This window comes from Pseudonaja textilis, chromosome 2, assembly GCF_049901715.1.
Source record: "Pseudonaja textilis isolate UNSWEBS1 chromosome 2, rPseTex1.2, whole genome shotgun sequence".
Classification (NCBI taxonomy): Eukaryota; Metazoa; Chordata; class Lepidosauria; order Squamata; family Elapidae; genus Pseudonaja; species Pseudonaja textilis.
The window spans coordinates 154,706,894-154,732,477 of record NC_141991.1 but is presented as its reverse complement, the minus strand read 5'-3'; the positions used below and the strand labels follow the sequence as shown (position 1 = coordinate 154,732,477).

The 25,584-nt window shown below is 40.5% G+C and overlaps 1 protein-coding gene across 2 annotated transcripts in view; it reads right to left on the bottom strand.

Moving 5' to 3' along the window:
• Window positions 1–1,214: 1,214 nt before the first annotated feature.
• Window positions 1,215–25,584, bottom strand: part of AICDA (activation induced cytidine deaminase) — a 58,865-nt gene continuing 34,495 nt past the window's right edge. For both annotated transcript variants that reach the window (XM_087926057.1, XM_026713248.2), the window contains exons 3-5: window positions 13,565–13,835; window positions 2,872–2,987; window positions 1,215–2,603 (exon numbers count right to left, since the gene is read on the bottom strand). In XM_087926057.1, coding sequence (XP_087782183.1) covers window positions 2,550–2,603; window positions 2,872–2,987; window positions 13,565–13,835 — 441 coding nt within the window. In that variant the 3' untranslated portion in view covers window positions 1,215–2,549. The remainder of the gene's footprint in view (window positions 2,604–2,871; window positions 2,988–13,564; window positions 13,836–25,584) is intronic.

Sequence of the window (25,584 nt, the reverse complement as noted above, 5' to 3'; positions counted from 1 at the left end):
ACTTGTGCTTGCTTGAAACCTGACTGTAAGCTCACAGAAAGTGCATCAAACATCTGAAAATAATTGGCATAGAAAATTGGATACTGTAAATTTCTTTCCAGAACATTTCCCCTGGCTGCTAGACCTTCATGGTTGAAAGCTTTTGGAAGCCACTGAAGGAATCCTTTTCTGTTTCCTCTATCAATGCCTTCAACTTTGCACCAGAAAAATTAAAAGCACCCATTAAGTCTCCCTGATCTGATCAATTTTTAATCTTTTGCCAATAACGTGTGTTCCACCAACATATTTTGGCAAAAAGGAGGGATATTGCAGAAGTTAGCACCCACCCCTCTCCTAGAAGAATGAAATATTCTAGGAAATATTTTAAAAGGCCGAATATTATATTTCCATGGATGAGAAAAGGAGAAACATGTTTTTAAAGACAAAGCAGCTTCCTGCAGCTCCCTGCACTTCAGCTCCAGGGTGATGGGATCAGGGCATGATAGGATTAGGCCTCTACTCATCTCATCACATGGCACCTGGGAAGATTGCATCACCCAGCAAGATGCAACCAAGCTATTCCTGCATGGCCCCATGGGAGTCTGACAAGCAATCAGAATACAGTTCTTGCCACAGGAACAGGAAGCCAGTTCAAAGCCCAGAGAGGGCATAAAACCAAGGGACTCTCAGCATCTCAGCACCATTTTTGCAGGATCTCCAAGGCATATGATCCTGTTCATCAATAAACCTTCTTTCCAAGCAACTTCCATGAATCCAGTGTCTTTTCCCCAGTTGGAACTGAACCCAGAAGGGTATTTCTTCCAACAGCCTTCTATTAGAAATACAGATAAATACTCCTCCTGTATAATTAGTCAGCTTTCGTGCAAGCTGCTTATTGTCTTTTAACAATGTTTTCAAGTTCATTGTCATATCGTTTGTCCTCACATAAAAGAGGAGAAAGGGATAATATTTTAGCAAGCCACCAGGTCACATCTTTGATCTTCACTGCTGGGAGATAGGATATCTGTCTTGATAATCTGATCAAAAATTACTAATTCCATTGTTCAGAAATGAAAAATGAATCTGCTATCAACAATATTACCCCTTTATCACCAACACACGCTCGTTAAAATGGTAAGAATGGGAAGGACTAAACAAAAGAAATGTTAAGTGAGTAAGTGGAAATAATACTATGTTCCATTGAAAAATGGATTGTACACTTAAAAGACAAACCATTTAACTTTTTTTTCCAGTGGAGGGAGAATTTATTCAGGGCAAAGTTTATGAATCTGCAGGTTGTAAAAGAAAGATGGAACTACATTCTTTGTGGAGGATTTTTGTCCTGGGTTATCTATCTGTTCTATATAGTGTGCAATTATTTTTTCTGCAGTCCTTACAGTCCAGAGAGTTACAGAGGTACAAATGACAGACTCAGTAATTCCTTTGTAGAACTGTATCAGCAGCTCCTTGGGCAGTCTGAGCTTTCTGAATTGGTGCAGGAAGAACATTCTTTGTTGTGCTTTTTTGATGATGTTTTGATGTTAGCTGTCCATTTTAAGTCCTGAGATATTATAGGACCTGGAAACTTGAAGGTGTCAGGGTCCATCATCACCAGCTTAGTGCCTTGCTGGTGTTCTGCCATAAAAGTAGGTAGGGAAAGGGAGGATGGGGATTTATTGCTATAACTTCAAAGACTAGATCACTGCTAAGCTGGCTTGTACCAGGATCTTCAAAGCCGTTCACCCTGAGAATGGAATGTTACCAGTTTGACACCTCAGAGTTTCTCAAAACATCTTTCCAGCATTGGCTGGCCAGGTCACTGGTCAAGGGGAGAGAGAATGGGAAATGAAAAGAATAGCTTTGTATTTTGTCCAGGAACACCAGATTTCTCCTGACCTTATTGCAATCTATTTCTTTTAATAAAAGTTCCTCTGTTTCAATTAAAATGGAGTCATGAGTATTACTTTCCTGAGAGAGACTGGGCAAGGTCTGATAGAAGGTCTCTACTGTTGATATTGTGTTGTCCAATATTGTAAGAGTTTAGTTTAGTTTATTGTCAGTGCACCTCGTACAACGAAATCGAACACCATCTTCAGTGCACATGACTATGACCGTGAAAATAAACACAAAATCTTTTCTTCTATGTAAACTCAGAGGGTTTTTTGGATGCTAAATACCTTGGCAATTTTGAAAGTTTAATATTTGACCTCCACATCTATCATTAATTCTAGGAGATTTAATTAAATCCTATTGTGTAGTACAAATGGCTATCTTCCTAAATTGTCCATTTATCTGGCTGACCTTTGTGATAGTAATAATAAATGTGGCCACATGCCTTGGACAGTTTGATTAGTTTTACTTCTTCCCATGGAGGACAAAGTACAACAAGCCCAGTCCTAGTATGCAAAAGAAGATCATTCAAAAGACCTTGCCTTTTTTTTAAAAAATATGCTTTTTTCAGAATTTGATACTTATGGTAGGAAGGAAAGAACTGGGAGAAAAAGTTGATGTTGAAGACATCACAAAACGTGTTGGGATCTGTTCATCTTCATTTCTCCCCAAGCAGGAATTTAAAATCCAAGGATTTGGAAAGCATCTCGCAGGTCATCAATTTCATAAAGAGGCTGTGAATCAGGAGAAATAAGTGATCCAAAAGCAATTGTGAGAATATGAGAAAAGATAACAAAGAAGGACAGTAATAAAGAAAACATCAAGAAAATGTAGAAAAAGCTGGGAAGTGGAGCGAAGGGAATGAATGAAAAATTAAGGCATGAGAAGAGAAGAGCAAATAGAGGGCAGTGATTCTGCTTACACTGAGGAGAAGTGGGAAATGACAAGTGAGTGAAGAGCAGCAAAGAAGAAGGAAGCTCTGTGGGAGAAGTAAATGCTCACCAAAAGGATACGCCGGAGTTGTCTGGTAAGACGTACAGAATTTTCATGAAGTCCTACCCAGGCTTTGAAGGGTTTTTTGCGGTTTTCCACAAAGGTGTTCCAACAGTAAAAATAGTCTGATAAGAAAGAGTCATGAAACATTCAAATTCAGTTGATGATATTTCCTAAGGCTGTGCAAATCTTTTGAAAGAGTTGCTTTGAGAATTTACGGGAGCATGTATAAAACAACTCTTTTGAAATAAAGCAACACTGTCTTCACTGGCTCACTTGGCTCTTTTGGAAATTGTTCCCACCTGTCTCCCCATGCTAATCTTTTGAAGGATTTGTACAGCCTTTATATTCATCTGAACGTATAATCATACCAGGTATAATTAGTTTATTTTGCTTCAAGGTCATAACACAGATATTCCCTAAATTTCATTGTATGATATTACCTGTCAGCCCTAAAGCCATTTTTATGCTGAAGCCATTTTGGGAGTATCTTCAGGTCTGCCACAGCCAGGCCAGTTGAGCTGTGAGAACGAAAGTGGGGAGATGGAGATAATTGGGATGTGTAGCCAAAACAACATTCTTTCCTGTGGGAGCCAAGGATATTCTAACAGGTGTTGGAGAGGCATGGACCAAAACCAGCCAAGATGGTGGCTATGAGCTGGTTGGACCATGAGAAGGACTTGTGACAGGGGAAGAACTTTGGGATTTGATTTGGGTAGGGAAAATTCTGAGTCCTCCAGAGTCAGGTTTCCCCCAGATGTGCCAATATGACATACCTAATAAATCTATATTTTGTGGAAGATGCCTGCCTTGGAGTTTTGATTCCTTTGGGTGTGTTTGCCAGAGCCCTGACATTAACCTGACTCTCCAAATAGAAAATCCAACTAAAGAAACTCCCCGTAATCACGGGGCCACTGTCCAGGGTCCTGAGCCCAAACCACTTACCCAGGTGACCAGGCAATGGGAAGACTCAGAGAAGGTGGAGAAGAATGTGGAAGAGAAGTCAGCATAGTCATAGGAACCAGTGGAGCATGCAGGGACAGCTCTGGGAGCCTCAGTTTATCCATGGAGGCTGAATTGGCAGTGGCCACAGTGGAAGTCGAACACCATCTGGGTGCACAACCCAAGGACAGGGGCTCTGGCCATTGGCTCAAGAGTTTCATCCACCAAGGAGCAGCCCTGGACTCCAAGTGCTCCAAGAGCTGATGAAATAGCAGGTGCCCCAGGAGCTATACTGGGCTGAGGATGACTTGGCTGGCCAGCCAGTCTTCCAGGAGCCTCACATAGCCTTGGCTTGAGCTGAACGCACCACAGTCCTAGAGTGGAGGACAGTGAGAGTCAAGGCCAAATTTGATCTATGCATAGCCATTTTATTTAGCCTTATTATATATTCCTTTTCTTTCTTTCTCTTCGCTGATTATGAGAGGAAGGGTTTCGGGCTTGCAACATTCCTAAGGGGGAAGGAGTGGAGATAGAGTTGTTTAGGCAAGGTGGTTCTTCTTCTCATGGAAACATGAGCTGTCCCTGCTGAGGCCTTGAGGTGGAGATTGATGACACCAGGCAACGTTGATTTACTTTATTGGAGAATGTGACGTTTGGGGGCTGTTTCTAACTTCCAATATTATGTGGTGTAATTCCGGGTTGTGTCAGATCTGGAATTACAACAGACTTTGCCAATTTGATGTTTTCCTAAAAAAAAGAAATTGTTTTGGAAGATGGACTTTGCTCTTTTCTTTTTAAATGAATTTCATCACTTGGAAACCTGACAGCAAGGCCTCAGTGAATCCAGAGAGTGGGAACTCCAGGTGGCTTCAAGGACCCAATCCTTGGCTGGGTTGCCAGAGAAGTTTGACCAATTGAACACTGGCAGCATGGGACAACTGCTCACCAGTGGCCTTCCCAGCTTGGTCTCGGCCCAACTGACCTTCACCTTTCCCCTCCAAGGGAGCATGACTGGTTAGAGTCGAGTTTCCTCATTCCACTCAGAGCAGAGCAGACCACACTGGAGCCTCCCTCGCCAGGCCTGATCTACCAGGTTGACAGCTCAAACCATGACCACTATCAGCCAGCCACCAGGGCCCCTAGGCCACTCCAGTCCGGGGCTGTGGCAGGATCCTGTTGGTCTTCTGAGGCCAGGCAGCCATCTACTGCCTCTCAGGCTGCTCCCCACAGATCAAATCCCTCCTGGCTGGACATACTGCCCTGGCTAGGGGTGGATCCAGTGCCAATGGATGCCAGCTCCAGTGCCCTAACCAACTCCAAAGCTGCCCCCTATGCTTCAGAGCTACTTTCAATGGTAGCCCAGAGAAGCTGGCATATTTCTTGAACCCGATCTGGTCCCACCTTGATCAATATGGGGCCCAGTACCAGTCTGACCAGGAGATCATCTCTGACATCTCCGACAATGGATGAAGAAAAGGAAGCCGAGAGGGTGGCCCCAGTTACACAATGAGGGAGCTCCTGAACTCGATGATCTGATGAGTTCCTGCAGATGCCAAGAACCCACTTTGAAGACACAACCCAGGGGCAAGAGGCAGAGGCTGAGATTAAGGACCTCAAGCAAAAGGGCTGCCCCAATTCATGTGGGAATTCCAGAGAGTGGTGGGGAACCTGAGAAACTGGCCTGAGCAACTCCTGGTCTACCATTTCAAGGAAGCCCTGGATCAGAACCTGTGGCAAGCCTGTGGCTTCAGAGGGGTTCCCAAGCACATACAGGAGTGGTACAGAATGGTGTTGGCCATGGATCTCAAAATCCGCCTGCACTGAAAAACCACACTGGAGAAAAAAACCAAGCGGACCCTGGGTTGCTGGACCACTACTAGGCAGCCAGATGAGCTAAAGCCAGCATTGGCAGCAACCATTAAGTGCTTCAAGATGTGGCCATCAAGCATCAGAGTGCCTGGCTCCTGAACCCATCCCCCAGGCCTGCATGCTGGCAGCCTCCAAAGCAAAGCGCTGTGATGATGCTGGAGGAGACCTGATGGTGGGAGCCTTGAAGGCAGTGCTCCATGCAGATCCATGGCTAAATGACAACAAGGACACACTGACCTTTAAGGATGGACTAGCCTGGAAAGGGATGAAGTTGTATGTCCCTGCCAGCTTAAGACTCCGTCCTACAGTCAGCCACGACTCCAAATTGGCAGAGCACTTTGGTTACTTAAGACCCTGCATCTGACTAGGTGGCAGTTCTGGTGGCCGAGGATGAAAGCAGATGTGGAGGACTATGTGAAGAGCTGTGCCACCTGTGTTGCTATGAAGAAGAGACTTGGAAGACTCCCAGGTTTCCTCCAACAAGTGGCTTACCCGAGTCATCCCTGGGAAGAAATCACCATGGACTTCATAGTTTAGCTCCCAGAGAGCAGCAGGAACATGGTAATTAGGACCATGATTGACCCATTTTCAAAACAAGCCCATTTCACAGCCTGTTCCGGTTGCCCTCAGCCAGAAAAGTAACCAAGATGTTTATAAAACAGATATATAGGCTACAATGGATGCCCCACAGGATTAATTCAAATGGAGGGTCCAGTTCATAGCTAAGTTTTGGAGGGAATTCTTACAGGTGATAGAAGCCACCCAGGAGCTCAGTTTGGCTTTTCATCTGAGTATGAACGGGGCGGTGGAATGAAAGAATGCAATGGTAGAACAGTACATTAGGTGGTACATAGACTACCAGTAATCTAACTAGGCAGAGCTGCTGCCTTTTGCAGAAGTAACCTACAACAACGGGGTGCACAGTAGCACTGGTCTGACACCTTTCCAAGTCACCAGTGGCATGGAGTTTGTCCCCAGGCCTGAGCTACCAGGAGAGCCCCCCTCCTCTGTGTCCCTGAATGAATGGATGTAGCAGTTAAAGCAAGGGTGGGAAAACATGAAGCAAGTCTTAGTAGAAGCGGGAAAAAAAGTACAAACAGCAAGCCAATAAATGCTGCTCCCCCATCCTCCTTTCCAAAGTATACTTGTTGACTAAGTATCTAAAACTAAAACTAAAGTTGCCAAGCAAGAAACAGGCATAAGTTCATAGGGCCATTCCCAATAATGAAAGTGATAAATCCTGTTGCTGTTCAGCTTACTCCCATACTTCTAGGGAAAGTGCATCCAGTGTTTCATAGCAATCTGCTCAAACCAGTCGCAGGCTCCTAACTAAGGCCAGTAGACCAGGCAGCCCCAAAACTGATTGTGGTGCAGAGAGAGACCCACTATGAAGTAATGAAAATTTTAGATTCCCACATACATCAGGATTGCCTGCAATATCTAGTTCATTGGGAGGAATACCCACTTTCTAAAGCAACTTGGATAAAAAGCTGGGGTGTGAAAGCTGACAGGTTGATTAAACAGTTTCATGACAAGTACCCTCATAAGCCAAAGGGATCACTTAGGGGGCAGGGGAAGGGGAGATTAAAGATGACATGGATTAACCTCCCTTGCGTTTCTTTTACAGGGGGTCCTCCTCAATTGAGGGGTGGGGCAGCCAGTAAGCCCTGAAGCCATTTTTATGCTGAAGCCATTTTGGGAGCATCTTCAGGGCTGCCACAGCCAGGCCAGTTCGAGCTGCGAGAACTGAAGGGGGGAGATGGAGATAATTGGGGATGTGTAGCCAAAACAACATTCTTTCCCATGGGAGCCAAGGATGTTTTACCAGGTGTTGGAGAGGTGTGGACCGAAGCCAGCCAAGATGGTGACTGTGACCTGGTTGGACCATGTGATGGCTATGTGACCGAAGAGGATGGGCTTGATTTGGGTGGGGAAAACTCCAGAGTCCTCCAGAGTTAGGTTTTCCCCAGATGTGCCAATATGACATGCCTAATAAATCTATACTTTGAGGAAAATGCTTGCCTTGAAGTTTTTATTCCTTTGGGTGTGTTTGCCAGAATCCTGACATTACCTTTCTATGTCTAATAATCAGCAGAATTTAATCTAAATTAAATTAAATTAAATTAATTGAGGGAGAACAATTTTCAAGACCTAATCCCAAGCATAAACCTGATAGCAATCAATCAAGTGGTAAGAAAGAAGGTGAACTCCCGTATATAATGTCTTCTAAAGTAACACTGTGTTTTAGTTCCCTTATACCATAAAAAAGCGTGCCAACCCAACAGCAGTTGAACTGGGAGAAGATAAAAAGACAATGTTATTTGAAAATTCCAGTTTGGTTATCGACTATTGAAGCATTTTCCTATCCTATAATCTATAAGAAGGAACAAACAGTTAGATATGGGGAATTATTGGATGAAAAGGGTGAACTTAAATCGATACAAAATCTAGAGGAACAAGGTATAAAGATGAATTGGTTTTCATATGTGCAAATACACTCAAGGTATGATGAAGATTCTAAAACAGAGGGATTTTACGATAAACAGACTGATTTAGATAAGATTTTGACAGGTACTGATGAAAAGGTGATTAAAAAACTATATGGTTATTTACTGGGAATTAAGCTAGAGGAAGAACAAGTTAAAGAAACTATGGTTGCTTGGGGGAGGAATTTTGGATATGGGATTGATTTAGAGAAATGGCAAAAACTATGGTTGCAAAATTATAAAATGACAATGTCAACAGCTTATAAAGAAAATCTGTATAAGATGTTTTACAGGTGGCACTTTCCCCTGACAAGGACAGCAAGAATGTTCAAGAATAAATCTGAAAAATGCTGGAAATGTCATCATATACCTGGCTCATACTACCATATGTGGTAGACTTGTGAGGATGCTAGAAAATATTGGACTAAAATCCGCATGTGGTTGGAAAAAATGAGAAAGAAACACATAGATTTGAAACCGGAGTTTTTTTTATTGGGAATCTTACCAGATACATACAGTAAAGACTTGAAATATCTGATTGTAAATGTATTAACAGCAGCTAGGATTGTATTTGCTAAAAATTGGAAAAATGAGAAAATACCATTGCAGGAAGAAATTATTAAGAAAATATTGGAATGTGCTGAGATGAGTAGATTCACATTTGAAATTAGAGAGCAAGAGGACCTTTTCTATCAATGGTTGGATGATAAAATACAATAATAGAATATTTAGAATGTTAGATAATAAGGAATATCTTTGTTTTTTCTTTTTCTTTTGTTATTTGACATCATATCTATAAAGGGTTTTTAGGATAGATTTGGTATGATTATATGATTTGTTATAGAATAAACTACCTAAATTATAGTTATCTCATAAAGTATGAATGAATAAAATCATAGTCAAATGATTTTTTAATAGTGATATGAGGATATATAAGTTTGGATTGATAATATGAGTTATTATGTAATGTAACTGTAATTGAGACTACGAAATGAATGCACAAAACTGATGAGCCAACCGACACACTGCTTGTATAAATGTATGGAAGAGAGCTGATGTTTTTATGTTTTGTTTGTTTTTAAAAAAAACAATAAAATTGTTTTCAAAAAAAACACCTGAGTGCACTAATTATCACATGAAACAAGAGGAAAACCTTCTATGCACAAATTCCACCCGTGCTTTCTACAGTTTTGTAAACAACAAACTAAAAGACTCAAGGTCCATCCCACCCCTGAAAGGACCTAATGGCAAAGACTGCAACGCCGACACCATCAAAGCAAACCACAGACAACTACTATGATCTAATACATATCAATTTTACAAATGACATTGTTGAAAAAGCACTGCACAATCTAAAACCATCCCTATCTATTGGATCGGACGGAATATGTGCCTACTTCTTAAAAAAGCTATCCACTGCCATAGCCGAACCTCTAAGCATAATCTTTGAAAAATCTTTCAGGACCAGCTCCTTGCCAAAACTATGGTCACAAGCCATGGTCATCCCAATCTTCAAAAAGGGAGACCCCAGCCTAGTTGAAAATTACAGACCAATCTCCTTATGCTGCGTCACCTGTAAAGTCATGGAATCAATTATTAACCAATCCATTATCCTCCACTTAGAGACAAACAACCTATTCTCTAATAAACAATTTGGTTTCAGAAAAAAAAACTATCCTGTGATCTGCAACTCTTACACTGCAAAAACATATGGACTACACAACTTGATCAGAGCAAAGCAATAGACGCAATCTACATAGACTTCTGTAAAGCCTTTGATTCAGTGGTACACAACAAGCTACTCCTAAAAATAAAATCTTATGGTATCTCTGGACACTTACATAACTGGATAGAAGCATTCCTGTCAAACAGACAACAAAAGGTCAAAATTGGGAGCGCCCTATCAAATTCTGTACCTGTCAACAGTGGTGTCCCCAAAGGCAGTGTTCTAGGACCAACTCTCTTCATACTCTACATAAATGACCTCTGTGATCATATTAAGAGCAACTGCATTCTCTTCGCTGATGATGTAAAGCTATTCAACACCACAGACAATACTGCTACCCTTCAAAAAGACCTTGACTATGTCTCAGAATGGTCAAACAAATGGCAGCTTCAAATCTCAACAAATAAATGCTCTGTCTTACATATTGGCAAAAAAAATCAGAGAATAAAATACAAGCTAAATAGTCAAGACCTTGCTGAGGATCCAAACTCTGTGAAGGACCTTGGAATACTCATCTCTAATGATCTAAGTGCTAGAGCCCACTGTAACTACATAGCCAAAAAGGCATTAAGAGTTGTTAACCTAATCCTACGTAACTTCTTCTCTGGTAATATCACACTACTAACTAGAGAATACAAAACATTTGGTAGACCTATACTTGAATACAGCTCATCAGTCTGGAACCCATATCATGTATCTGATATTAACACAATTGAGAAAGTCAAGAAATATTTCACAAGAAGAGTTCTCTGCTCCTCTACTCATTGCAGAATACCTTATGCCACTAGACTTGAAACTCTAGACCTAGAAAACCTAGAACTACGCCGCCTTCAGTCTGATCTAAATATAATATATAAAATCATACATTGCAATGTCCTACCTGCAAATGAATACTTCAGCTTCAACCATAGCAACACAAGAGCACACAATAGATACAAACTCAGGTTTAACCACACCAAACTTGATTGCAGAAAATAGGACTTCAGCAACAGAGTGGTCAATGTTCGGAATATTCTACCTGACTCTGGTTTCTTCCTCAAACCCCAAAAACTTTAACCTTAGACTGTCTACTATTGACCTCATCCCCTTCCTAAGAGGCCTGTAGGGGGCATGCATAAGCTCACCAATCGTGTCTACTGTCCCTGTCCTATTGTTTCTTTTTATTTTTCTTATAAGTATCTATGTCATGTATTCAAAACTATGTTTATTCTTATACTTGTATCTTGTAAGCAATTGACAAATCAAATAAATAAATAAATAAATAAATTTATATATCTATTTTATATGAAATATTTTATATTTCATATAAAATGTCCTATTGTTTCTTTTATTTTTCTTTTATTTTTCTTATATGTACTCATTTCATGTATTCATAATTATGTATACACTTTTACTTATCTCGTAAACAATTGACAAATAAATAAAATAAAATAAATAAATATTGACCTATATGCATTCTAGAAGGTTTTTAACTTTGGTTTCATGCATTTCTGTAGCAATATAGTGGTCATTTACATACAGTGCAACTCCACCTCCTCTTTTATGGGTTCTGGTTTTTTTGAACAGTTTGTATCCTTCTAGCAGTATGTTGTAGTCATGGGTTTCATCCCATCAAGTTTCTGTTATTCCATCTATATCATATCTACTTTCATGTATTAGTAGTTTGAGTTCACCCTGTTTGTTCCCCAGACTTTGTGTATTTGTATATAGGCACTTGAGATCTTTATGTCTGACACTGGGTATGCTTCCTGTGTCTCTTATTTGGTGTTTGTGTTTGTCTTCCTTCCTATCCCTCTTTACTTCATTATTTGACTTGCTTTCTAGGAGTTTTTGCTTGGAATTAGGTCCTGGAGATCCTAAAGATTGGTCAGCCATCCCCCCTCAATTTTAGTTTAAAGCCCTCCTGATAAGTTGAGTCAGTTGTTTTTTGAAAACATTCTTCCCAATCTTTGTGAGGTGCAGCCCATCCCTTGACAAAAGTCCATCATGGAGATAGTACAGACCATAGTCCAGGAATCCAAGGGTATTATTGGCAAAACAAAGCCAGTGATTCACTTCCAGAATCCTTAGTTCTCTTAGCAGATGTTGTCGTTTCATTGGCAGTACAGATTAAAAAACTATTTGTGCACCCAAGTCCCTGACTTTCTTGCATAGCTGCTCATAATAATTCAAAATGAAAATTATACTAAGAATATGACCAATAAACAAAAAGAAAATTTGGCCAAGAAATTAGATATCCAAATCGTCCAAAAAATAAGAATTACCATTTTGGCACACTGTTCAACGATCAAAGAAGATAATTATGAGACTCTACTGAAACAAATCAAAAAAGATCTAGAAAACTGGAATAATTTACAACTGTCACTAATAGGCAGAATATCAACAGTTAAAATGAATATACTACCAAAAGTCTTATTTTGTTTCAAAATATACCGATTAAATTGGATTTTTTCCCCCAAAGATTTGAACAAAATTTTTGTGACAGGGTAAGAGACCAAGGATTAAATTGAAACATTTTCAAGATGCAAAGAAAAGAGGAGGATTAGACTTCCTGGAATGGGAACTGTATAGTTTAACACTAGAATTGAAAGATCAGAATAAATTAGAATATTATAAAATATGGAACAAATTCTTCATATGGAGGGACATGAAAGGAAGTTCATAAAATTGAAATTAGAATTTAAAGCGAAATAGAAATGAGATATAAGAATAAGATCTATAAAGGTATAAAGTATATATATATATATATGTGTGTGTGTGTGTATGTATATGTATATAAATGTTTGTGTTTCCTTATGATATTTATAATGTAAAATGTAAAGACTGAAGTGTATGTCAAAGAAAGTTCAATATTTTTAATGTTTATTTTCAATAAAAAAATTAATATTGATTTCAAGTCCTTTTTTTGTGTCATTCGTCCCTACATGTAGTAATAGAAAGGGGTAGTAGTCTGTGGGTTTTATTATTTTGATAAGGTTCTCAGCCACTTCTTTGATTTTTGCTCCAGGGAGACAACATCTTTGGATAGACTGTCTGATCTACAGATGGCAGGTTATGTTCCCTTGAGAATTGAATCTCCTAGCACTAGCACTAGACTTTTTTTTTCCTAGTGAGGTTTGGGGTGTTTTTCTATCTATCACAGAAGCATTTTGGAAACATCATGTAAGTTTAAATAGTGATATGAATATCATACAAAAAAGGAAAAATAAATAAATATAAAAATTGTTGACAATGTACAGTATTCCTAAAATCTTGTAGTATCATTGTAGTTTTGCTTCTGAAACCTCTTGAAATTTTGGCCTTCCTTTTGAAATTTCATAAGATTGCAGTCAAACAGACCAAAATTTTACAAAAAGTCAATTTTCAATTCTACAATTTTCAATTATTTTAGTTTTTTTTTTTTTACAGTTCCATGGATTTTGTAAGAAATTATCACAGATGCCATAATGCCAATTATTCCTTGACAGCATAAGTGGTCCAATCTTTTCAGCTTGCCAGGGCAGCATTAACTGAAGAGGAATCATCCTGGGCCTTTTATAAAATATATATAATTTAGTTAATGTATAGGTAATATAATGTGGCCCATGGACTGTGTGTTGGACATATCTGCTTTACTGTGTTGGCTATATTTTGCAATCACATTTATTATTCTAGATCCCATCATTTTGCAATACCTTACCTTTGAAGGTCATGATGGCAATCTGAGCTCCTGCACGGTGTAGACGTCTCAACCCTTCAGGCTCTGCATTGCGCTCCTCACAGAAGTACAAACGGGCAGCAAAAATGCGCAGTGTCAGGTTAGGATATGCACACAAGAAGTCAGCCACATGCCGGGCACAATCATAACATGGGCTCCAGGAGGTGAACCAAGTAATACGATAGCAGTGCCTTGGATCCAGATCCCAAGTGGAAATATAACGCAGGAAGAGAACTTCAACATGGCAACCTGACTAAATAGCAATGATACAGAAAAGCTGGGATAATGACCATCATAAAATGAAAGGCAGAACCTACAAAAAAAACCCAAGGAGGTTCTCCAGATCAGGACTGAGTTACTCAATCTACAAATCAAAATTGTGTGATCAGGAGTAACATATTTTCTTTGATGACAACATGTCAAGTTGCTAGTGAAAAGTTATATATCTGATTGTTTTCCTCCTATATCCACCTTCCTTCATACATGGAAATAAGTCTGTCTGCCTATCTGTCTGTTTATGTCTGTCTGTCTGTCTCTCTCTCTCTCTCTCTCTCTCTCTCGATCAATTGCAATGAAGCGTATAATATTTCTGAGTGAAGACAACAGATTTTAATTTAACACACTCCAGGTATTGTTTTGCCATTTATAAATAAATTTGCTGGTTCTATTGGGAAGATATTTAGATAATTGGCAGAGAAAATGAAATAATGTGTGATGAAGGTGCACTTCTGGGGTGATAAATTAATCAGGAGGTCATTTCAAATAAGATTTCTGCATAAATATGATTTAAGGTCTAGAGCTTTCTTTAACCTTTTAAAGATATCTGTCTTGTTTTTATACATCATGCATCTAGTCCCATTACACTGATCATGCTGGCATTGAGATACTACCAGAAACAATTCCTAGAACTATCAATTAAAAGGCAGCTATTTCATTTTCTCCCTCAATGGGTTTTTCATAGCAGGAAAAAGACAAACTCTTTAGATCAGGGGTGCCAAACTCGTGGCCCATGGGCTGGATGCGTCACATGCTGACCATGCCCACCTCCATTTTAGCAAAGGAGAAAAAGTCACAATATGTCATGTGATGACAATGTGATGCGAGTTTGGCACCGCTGCTTTAGATGCTATGAATGTGGTCAAATGATTCAAGGTAATTTTAAGGAAAACTAAAATGGAATATAGCCAAAGATTTTGGTCTTATGACATATTTTTTTTACTCATAATATTCAGCTGAATCTGGCTTTCTGCAATTTAAATCCATTATTCTGTATTCTGCAAGGAAAGAAAGGGCGTTGGTACTTACCTGACATGCCCATTCTCTCTGAGCTGCAACGAGCATCCAGCAGTGGGAGGTGCTTAGACTTAGATTGGATAGGCTGGGCTTGATTGATAGGATGCTCCTCCTCCTCCACGTACTCCTCTTTAGCGTCCCCAGTTTTTGTGAAGACAAAGAGAGAGAAAGCTTGCCCTCTTTTTTTTGTAGTCATTGGCCAGACCAGGAACCCACCAGATGGAAATTGGGTGGTTCTGGATGCTCGTTGCAGCTCACAGAGAACAGGCATATCAGATAAGTACTAACACCCTTTCTCCAATGAGCTGCTCCAAAATCCAGCAGTGGGACATACCAAAGCTTGGCTTGTCCTATGGAAGGGTCTCTGTCTGTCTTGGAGTCCCCTCATGGTCCCTATGGACTCTCCTACCAAAGGGAGCCTCAGCATAGGCAAATACATCAATTTTGTAGTGTTTAATGAAAGGTGATGGTGAAGCCCATGTTGCCGCAGGACATATTTCTGTTGTTGGCTCTTGTGTGACTGAGACTGCTGAAGTTGCGGCGCTCCTAGTGGAATGCACTGTTATGTCTCTGGGCACTGGTAATAATTGAGTCTCATATGCCTTAGCTATTGTGGCTTTCAACAACCTGCCTATAGTTGAAGGTGATACCTTATGACCCTGAGTGGTTGGCTGAAAGGAAATGAAGAGCACCTCAGTCTTTCTAAAGGCAGTCATACAGTGTATGTACGAATGGAGAGCTCTCCTAACAACTAGTCGATGCCATTGATGTTCTAACCCCTGAGACGGACTCGGACAAAAGTTCAGAAGGACTAATTCTTGTGCCCTGTGAAAAGCCGAATTAATTTTTGGAATGAATGTCGGGTCTGGACAAAGAATCACTGTGTCAGAATGAAAAATGCAGAGGTCTTGTCGAACTGATAAGGCTGGTATCTCAGATATATGACGTGTTGATGTTATCACCACCAAGAAAACCACCTTGTAGGTGAGAAAGTGGAGACTCGTGGTTTTCAGTGGGTCGAAAGGAGTACCTTGTTAAGGTCCCATGTCAGATAGCAATGCACTACAGGAGGACATAAATTTGTTGCGCCATGAAGAAAACTTTGTATGCGTGGGTGATGTGATATAGATCTTAGACCCTTCCAGGTGACTACTGAAGCCAGGGCTGCTACCTGTCATCTCAAGGTGTTCAGTGAGAGGCCCTTGTTAAGGCCCCCTTGAAGGAAGTCCAATAGCTGTGCCACTGATGGAGAGAAGGGATCAATGTTGGATTTTACACACCATTTATTAAAAATGTGCCATGTGGCATTGTATATGAGATTTGTTGAGGGGTGTCGGGCCACTTGAATCGTTTCGATCACTCTGTATGAGAGATTCTCACTCCTCAGATGTCTCTGCTCAACCTCCATACAGTTAGGTGGAGCCACTGAGGGTCCGGGTGCAGAATTGGACCCTGGCTGAGTGAGACCCTTTGAGTGGGAATCCTCCAAGGATCTTGTGTTGACAGATCCCTGAGGTCCGCGAACCATGACCTCCTGGGCCAGTATGGTGCCACCAACAGCCTTTCTGCTTTTTCATTCAACAGTTTTTGGATCACCCTGGGAAACACTGGGAGAGGGGGAAAGGCATACAAAAGTCCTGGGGGCCACCGACAACGAAGAGCGTTGATGTTCTCCATTCCTTGGGCTGGGTACCTCTAGATGAACCTCGGAAGCTGTGAGTTCAGAGGAGAAGCAAACAGATCTATGACCGGTTGCCCAAATTTCTGTACTGCTTCTGAAACAAAGCCGGGTGCAGGCGCCACTCTGATTGATCGACTGTGGCCCTGCTCAACAGTCTGCTTGGGTGTTTGCCAAGCCAGAGATGTGTTCTGCTCTTAGGGAGACCAAGTTCTTTTCTGCCCAAAGGCACAGTCTCTCTGCTTCTCTCATTAGTTGTCTTGAGTGAGTATCCCCCTGCCTGTTTATGCGGGCTTTTGTCATTATGTTGTCGGTAAGTAGAAGGATGTTCTGTTCCTGAATATGAGGAAGGAAATTCCGAAGTGCCAGGTGAACCGCTCTGAGTTCCAGCCAGTTTATGTTGAGTGCTCATTCTGTTGCCGACCAACACCACTGAGCCGTGAGAGACTGGAAGTGAGCTCCCCATCCAAATAGGCTGGCATCCGTAGTGATGGTAAATCTGTGGGGTTCTTTGAAGGGGCAACCCTTGTTGATGGTCAGAACGGTCCACCAGTACAGAGATAGCAGAACTTTTGGTGGCACTATGACATGGGCCCTAGAGCTGCCTCTTCCTGTCCGTTGGTACGGTAGTAGGTACCATTGGAGGGTTCTGACATGGAACCGGGTCCAAGGGTTGATAGAAATACAAGATATCATTTCCCCCAATAAGATAGATAAAGTTGCTGTTGGAACATGCTTAAGGGTTCCAATTTCTTGAGCCAGCTTCCTAATACTGTCATGCCTTTCTGGGGATAAGAAAACTTTTCCCTCAACTGTATTAATAATCATGCCCAAATGAGTCAAGCTAGTTGATGGATATTGATGACTCTTTGCCCAGTTAATAGAGAACCCATGCTGTTGGAGGTGATCTGGGTGTCTAATTTGGCCTGTTCATATGAAGATGATGATAACAAGATGTCATCTAAGTAACACTGCAGTCTAACACGGGTTCCCCTGAGATGGATGGCCAGAGCTGCCAGAACTTTTGTAAAGATCCTTGGGGCAGATGAGCCCGAAGGGCAGGGCAATGTATTCAAAATGCTGATTATTATAACAAAATCTAAGAAATTTTCTATGTGAGGGTCTAATTGGAATGTGGAGATAGGCTTCCATTAAATCAATGGAGGTTAAAAAGTCGCCCTTTCTTGTGCTCAGAAGTATGGGCTGCAGTGTACTCATTTTAAACCTCCTATAAACTAGGGAACGATTATGTTGTTTTAAATCTAAAATTGCCCTCCATTCCCCCAAACTCTTTGGGACTAGAAAAAGTAGCGAATAAAAGCCTTGAGAAATTTAGAGAAATCAGAAGCCAAATTTTAAAAAATGTCTATCATATCCTGTAGGAGGGGGATATGCCACTGAAGAGGCCCATTATTTCTGGACGAGGTCCGAGAACATCTGCAGAACAGGTTTGACTTCCTCTTCCATTATTGGTTGGGAGAAGATCATATCATCTGACTCCCCTTGCAGTACAGATTGTTGAGCCAAGGGGGATGGAATATCAAGGTGGGAAGTAGATTTTGCCTTGAACAACAGAGATCTGAAAAGTTGATGGTGGAACAGACCCATAAAGGTTGGTTGGTCTGGCTTAATGCCTTCATTGTCTGACATGCTCCTTTTCAGGGGATCTGCCTCTGACAGGTTTTGGTCACTGTTGTGAATAGATCCTTCCTCAACATGTTCCATGTTCTGTCTCACCTGTATCCACAGGTGAGAATCCAAAGTTCAAATATTCAAGCAAAACAAAACCAGACCCAAAAGAGTTACTGCTCTGTTTTCACAGTCCTTGGCAGTCTTCCTGGAATCTATCTGGCAAGTCTGAATTGTCCATAAATCACGACGGCCGCTTCAAACATATTCTTCCGAATCCAAAAAGCACTTTGCTTCAAGCAGGGGAGAGGCATTACCACACTCCTTATATATCCCCTGAAGGGGCGCGTCAGTCTCTTTAATTAATCCTTGGCTGGACGTCTCTTTTCTAATTGAGATTGACGTCTCAATCTTCTCCTAGTCCTAGCATCAAGCCAGCATCCAGCAGTTTCATCATCACTTGAAGCCTCTGGCACACTTTCCTGATTAACAGTTAACACCTGAGGTGCAATCAGGGAGGGAGTTCCAGAAGAGGAAGACGCCTCTGAAACTTCTAATAAATTAGGCTCATCTCTCAGATTCAACTCCTCCTCCTCCCCCAGACTCCTCTCAACGTCACTCAGCAATGCAGGCTCGAATCTCAATGCCAGATCTTCTTCATCACTCGAGCCTACATCTGCTGACTGACCTGGTTCAAACCTCGGAGGCACAACAGTTCCATCTTGTCCTTTAGTTCACCCTTATCCTGTACATTGTGTGAATGTGTATTTTCAATTATATAATACTCTTCTGAAGGAAGTACCTGCTGGTAATGAAGGTCCGTTCTGCATAGTGACTGGATCGTTAATGCCTTCATCATCTGTTGTACCCCAGCTGTGATGCCCCATCTAATCACCATCTCCATCCAGGCCTTCATTTTGTCAGGGATATCCTCTGGAAGGAGGTCATCCTGGTGTAGTCCTGCAGCTGTTGGGGTAAAAATTGCCTCTGGGGCCTCTTTGGCAGGTAGTGATGCTGAAGGCCTGGGTTGAACCAGTCCATCTGAGGCCCTTCTGGATGTCATTGAGAGATCCAGGGGTAGTGGCAAGGTGTCTGGAACTGGGACCAGCCTGGCTGGAGAAGAGGACTGAAATTTCTGTTCAGCCTCCCTCATGCATTTTTTAATATGCTTATCTAGCGTCTCTTGGCATCCTTTCTGTAGCCTTAGAGGTCTCCATAGGATGTTTTGATTTACTTTGTGATTGAGATGATGGCTTGGATTGCCCTCTGGGGTTACTTTTGCTTGCCATTGCAATTCCTGACCTAGAGCCCACGAGGCAATATATATAGATATTTGTATCTATGTATATATTTGTATCTATGTATGTATATGTGTGTGTGTGTGTGTGTGTGTGTGTGTGTGTGTATTATTTATTTATTTATTTATTTTAATTTTATTTGTCAAGCGATTTTAAGATAACAAGTATATGTATAAACATAGTTATGAATACATGAAATGGATACATCTAAGAAAAATAAAAAAGAAACAATAGTACAGGGATGGTAGGCACGTTGGTGCACTTATGCATGCCCCCTACAGACACCTTAGGAAAGGTTGAGGTCAATAGTAGACAGTCTAAGGTTAAAGTTTTTGGGGTTTGGGGAAGAAACCACAGAGGCAGGTAGAGTATTCCAGACATTGACCACTCTGTTGCTGAAGTCGTATTTCCTGCAATCAAGTTTGGTGCAGTTTACTTTGAGTTTGTATCTATTGTGTGCTCTTGTATTGCTGTGGTTGAAGCTGAAGTATTCATTGACAGGTAGGACATTGCAGTGTATAATTTTATATATTATACTTAAATTGGACCGAAGGCGGTGTAGTTCTTGGTTTTTTAGATTTAGAATTTCAAGTCTGGTGGCATAAGGTATTCTGCAATGAGTAGAGGAGTGGAGAACTCTTCTTGTGAATATTTCTTGACTTTCTCAACTGTGTTAATATCAGATACGTAATGCGGGTTCCAGATTGATGAGGTGTATTCATGTATTGCTCTAGCAAATGTTTTGTATGCTCCAGTTAGTAGTGTGATATTACCAGAGAAAAAGCTACATAGGATTAGGTTGACAACTCTTAATGCCTTTTTGGCTATGTAGTTACAGTGACTCTAGCACTTAGATCATTAGAGATGAGTACTCCAAGGTCCTTGACAGAGTTTGGATCCTCAACAAGGCCTTGACTATTCAGCTTGTATTATATTTTCTGATATTTTTTTTGCCAAAATATAAGACAGGGTATTTTTTTTTTTTTTTTGAGATTTGAAGTTGTCATTTGTTTGACCATTCTGAGACATAGTCAAGGTCTTTTTGAAGGGTAGCAGTATTGTCTGTGGTGTTGAATAGTTTTACATCATCAGCAAAGAGAACACAGTTGCTCTTAATATGATCACAGAGGTCATTTATGTAGAGTATGAAGAGAGTTGGTCCTAGAACACTGCCTTTGGGGACACCACTGTTGACAGGTACAGAATGTGATAGGATGCTCCCAATTTTGACCATTTGTTGTCTGTTTGACAGGAATGCTTCTATCCAGTTATGCAGGTGTCCAGAGATACCATAAGATTTTATTTTTAGGAGTAGTTTGTCGTGTACCACTGAATCGAAGGCTTTACAGAAGTCTAGGTAGATTGCGTCTATTGTTTTGCCCTGATAGAGTTGTGTAGTCCATATGTTTCTGCACTGTAAGAGTTGCAGGTTACAGGATAGTTTTTTTCTGAAACCAAATTGTTTATTAGAGAATAGGTTGTTTGTCTCTAAGTGGAGGATAATGGATTGTTAATAATTGATTCCATGACTTTACAGGTGACGCAGCATAAGGAGATTGGTCTGTAATTTTCAACTAGGCTGGGGTCTCCCTTTTTGAAGATGGGGATGACCATCATATATATGTATAGGTATAGGTATAGGTACAGGTACAGGTACAGGTACATGTATATGTGATATTATGGACTGTTGGCTAGTCCAGGGGCCTGCTCTAATCAGAGGCAGGGAACCCTCTTGATGTTTGTTTCCCTTTTTTGTAAATAATAATAATAAAATAATATATATTATAAACAACTATAGTTATTATAAATAATATTTTCATTATATCTTTGCACAGCAACTAAATATAAAATTATTGTGCTGTTACCAGACTTATAATTAGATGACTGAATATTGGAATCAAATTGTGAAGCCAAATTGAGAACACCTTTCAGGGCCTGTATTACAATTGAATGATCCTGCAGTCACTCTTCCTCAACAGCTTCCTGTACAGGTGGACCCAGGCATTGGTGCTTGCTGTTACTGTGCTGCTATTTTCTGTGAGTGCTGCCAACTTAAAAAGAAACCCGATATTCAACCTCAGAAAGAAGTCAGCAATTGGCGTAAATGTCCCCTGGACCCTCACTGAGAGAGCCTTGTGAGGGGAAATGGCCTCTCAACAGATAATGCAATGGAATTATTTTAAACAAAATGGCGCCGACAGTTACTTTAGGTGCCAAAATATAGCAGCAACCATCACTCTTATTGTAAGCCGATGCGAAGCTAACTAGAAAAAAGCAAGGTGATCTAAGGAGAATTTAAGCTCTAAAGCTCCCTCCTTTAGGCGTTCTGATCGGGGAAGCAGGAAAAAAGCTTCGATCATTTATACTGGCTGTTCATCTCTCCAAGCGGCATAGCAGGGTTTCGTGATGACAAGTGATTTACGATGTCAAGATGATGTGGTTTCTAATAGCTGCTGAAGCAGCTGAGGGCTCCCTGGGGAGCCGATGTGTATTCCGATGGCAGTATTGCCAATTTGCCGTTGGAATAATGTTATTAGAAAGACACTTTTGAATTCTATTAGATTTATGATTTAGAAATGCCAAACAATTTTGAATTGTAATAGACTAATAATTTAGAATTGTCAATTCAAACCTGTTTAATTTGTCCTAGTCTGGCCAAGGAAGCAACCAACCTGACTACCTCATGAAGGCTGAGCTAAAACTGGGGATGCTAAGGAGGAGTACATGGAGGAGGAGGAGCGTCCTATCAATCAAGTCCAGCCTATCCAATCTAAGTCTAAGCACCTCCCGCTGCTGGATGCTCAGAGCTGCTCATTGGAGAAAAGAGGTACTGATCTTCAATATGATATTCTTTAAAATATTTGACTAATGTGTACTACTCCCACATCTGATTTTTTTTTCAAGACTAACCTATCCAACTCCATCATTTTTCTTAAAAGTCATCCTTGTTGCTCTTTACCAATCATGTTTTAATTTCCCTGAATCTTTGAAATGCAATACTAGAATAGGATATAATATTCAAGATGAAATCTGAACCAAGCAGAATAAAATAGAACAATTTCTTCTGATTTAGAAATTACTTATACAACATAGATATACTTATGTTGATGGAGCTTAAAATGACATTTCTTCATTTTGTAACTCATATTTATTTGCTGCTATCCTAAACTCTTAATAAGAGCCATATTGTTCTGCAGTTATTGCTTAGTGGGACTGTTGAGCACTTTGTATTTATTATGGCATTGTATTAAGAAACAAGAATGGAGATTTTTTAACAAAACTGAAGGTCAGGCATTTGCTATGGGTTTTAGTTATATCACTTGCTAATTCATTTAGGTATGAAAATTTGAAATTTAGGGTAGAAAACAACTGTTTTTCAGATCTTAGCAGAGGGGCCAACATATTGGACTAATAAAAAAAGAGGAGGAATGAGCCGTGGTGACGCAGTGGTTAGAATATACTGCAGGCTACTTCTGCTGACTGCTGGCTTCCTGCAATTTGGCAGTTTGAATCTCATCAGGCTCAAGGTTGACTCAGCCTTCCATACTTCTGAGGTTGGTAAAAGGAGGACCTATATAGTTGGGGGCAATATGCTGAGTTTGTAAACCACTTAGAGAGGGCTGTAAAGCATTGTGAAGTGGTATATAAGTCTGTGTTACTGCTGTCTAGATAATAGAAAATATCAGGATGGATCAAGCTAAGGCCATAGAAAATTTGGTGGATCAAAAACACTGGACAATCACAAGCCACAATCAATGTAATGTACATTGTACTCTAAGCACCTTGCCCAAAGCGATAGAATAGGCAGAACCTGAAAAGATATCAAAACATCCACTGCAAGATCTTATGTTTTTAGAAGGAACTATATTGAAATCAAAATTTCTTTCTTTCACCACCATTATTTGCTTCTACAATCTAGGCATCTGCCACCAAGTTCTATGAAACAGAACTTCAATTTTTTGCTGTCCACCATTTTAGGCTGTCTTTGCTATTGAAATATATTAAAATCTATCTCTTTTGAAAAAAGAGGGAATGTGGGATAGCACTCTTCAAATATCTTAAAGGAATTCATGAGAAGACTGCAATGAAATCTTTCTTCCCAAGGTGAATTAAGGAAAACATTTTAATTGGTTAATGGAAACCCATTACACAAATGAAATGTCACCTGGAAACTTCGGAGTGGAAAGCAGAATGTCTCTAGAAGCAACTTCACTTTTTTGCCAAAGTCTGGGCAATGTTGGTCCAGGAAATAATCAAATTAACAGATTAAGAGAGTTGGAAGGTATCTCGTAGGTTGGGAGTCACCAATCTTTTGGACCTCAGGGATCACCAAATTCATAATTTTAAATCCCGGGGACCACTAATATGAATTTTGACTGACGGTGGCTTGCTGATGTTGGTGGGAGAGAGAGAGAGAGATCTAATCTAACCTCTCTCTCTCTCTCTCTCACACACACACACACAGACACACACACACACACACACAAGCACACAGAGGCAGAGGTGGGATTCAAATTTCTTAACAACCGATTCTTGGGCATGGCCTAATTTGTGGGTGTGGTTTGGTGGTCATGTGACTGGCTGGGCATGGCTTGTATGTAAATATTATAAATATTTATGTAAATATTGAATTTTTTATAACAAAAGAGCAATTTTTATTCAAAATCAGGCAAAGCAGGCAGGCAGATTGAATTGCTCACAGAATCACATATTCAGAGATCTATCTTTCTGCCATTGGCTACCAGAGTCTGTCACATAAAATTTGCTTGCAAGCAAACTCACAAAATTAACTCACAACACACCATGCATATAAATATTAATTTTTTATTTAAAAAAGAGCAACTTTTACCCAAAATCAGGCAAAGCAGGCAGGCAGATTGAGTTGCTCACAGAATCACAGATTCATTTAGAGATCTTTGTTTCTTCCATCAGCTATCTGAGTCTGCAACTGAATAATAGAACCTTCAGTCCTAAGGGAGGTTTGGCTTTCCTTAAAAGCAGAGCCGAAGATCTAAAGATTAGCTAAAAAGCAAGAAATCCAATGGTTTCCTGCTTTCTAGCTAATCTAAATCTCCCGGCACAGCAGAAGCTAATGGTTGGGGGGAAAAAAATAGCAACTTAGTAGGCAAGTTTGCCAGATAAGGAGTGAGTGGGAAGGGAGGGTTCCCGCGGGCCATATGGGCAGTGCAGCCTTGTGTTCCCACACAGCCTGGATTAAATTGCTTTGGCGGGGGGTGCTCTGGGGGTGACATTTCTCTGCGGACCACCAAAATTTTATCCCACCGGTTGGCAGCCACTCTTGTAGGTCATCTGGTCCACCCCACCACCCAAGCAGGATACCCTATACCATTTCTGACAAATGGTGGTCCAATCTCTTCTTGAAAGTCTTCAGTGATGAGGCTTCCACAACTTCCAAAGGCAAGCTGTTCCATTGGTTGATGGTTCTCAATGTCTGAAAACGTATCCTTATTTCTAGATTGAATCTCTCCTTGATCAGTTTCCAACTATTATTCCTTGTCTGGCCTTCAGGTGCCTTGGAAATAGCTTGATCCCTTCCTCTTTGTGGAAGCCCCTCAAATATCAGAACACTGCTATCATGTCTCACCTGGTCCTTTTCTTTACTAGACTAGCTATGCTCAATTCCTGCAACCACTCTTTCTATGTTTTAGTCTCCAGTCCCCTAATCATCCTGGTTGCTCTTTTCTGCACTTTTTGGTAAGTTGGACTATTGTTTCTTTTGTGTGAAAATCGATGCAAAGAATGAGTTAAGCAACTCTGTTTTCTCTCTGCTGCCTGTTATTTCTTTGCATCTTCTCTCTTTAGTGGACCAACTGTTTCCTTGATTTTTTTCTTGTTATTTATATGTTGGAAGAAACTTTTTTTTTTTGTTATCTTTAACTTTCGTTGCAAGTCTTTGTTCATTCTGAGTCTTTACTTTCCTGACATTGTCTTTGCAAATTCTGGCTATCTGCTGATATTCTGCCTTAGTTATGTGTCCTTCTTTCCACTTTTTGTACTTGTCCTTTTTGTCCTTCAATTTGTCAGAGAGATCTTTGTGCAGGCATGCTGGTTTCTTCTTGGATTTCTTGTTTGTGTTTTTCATC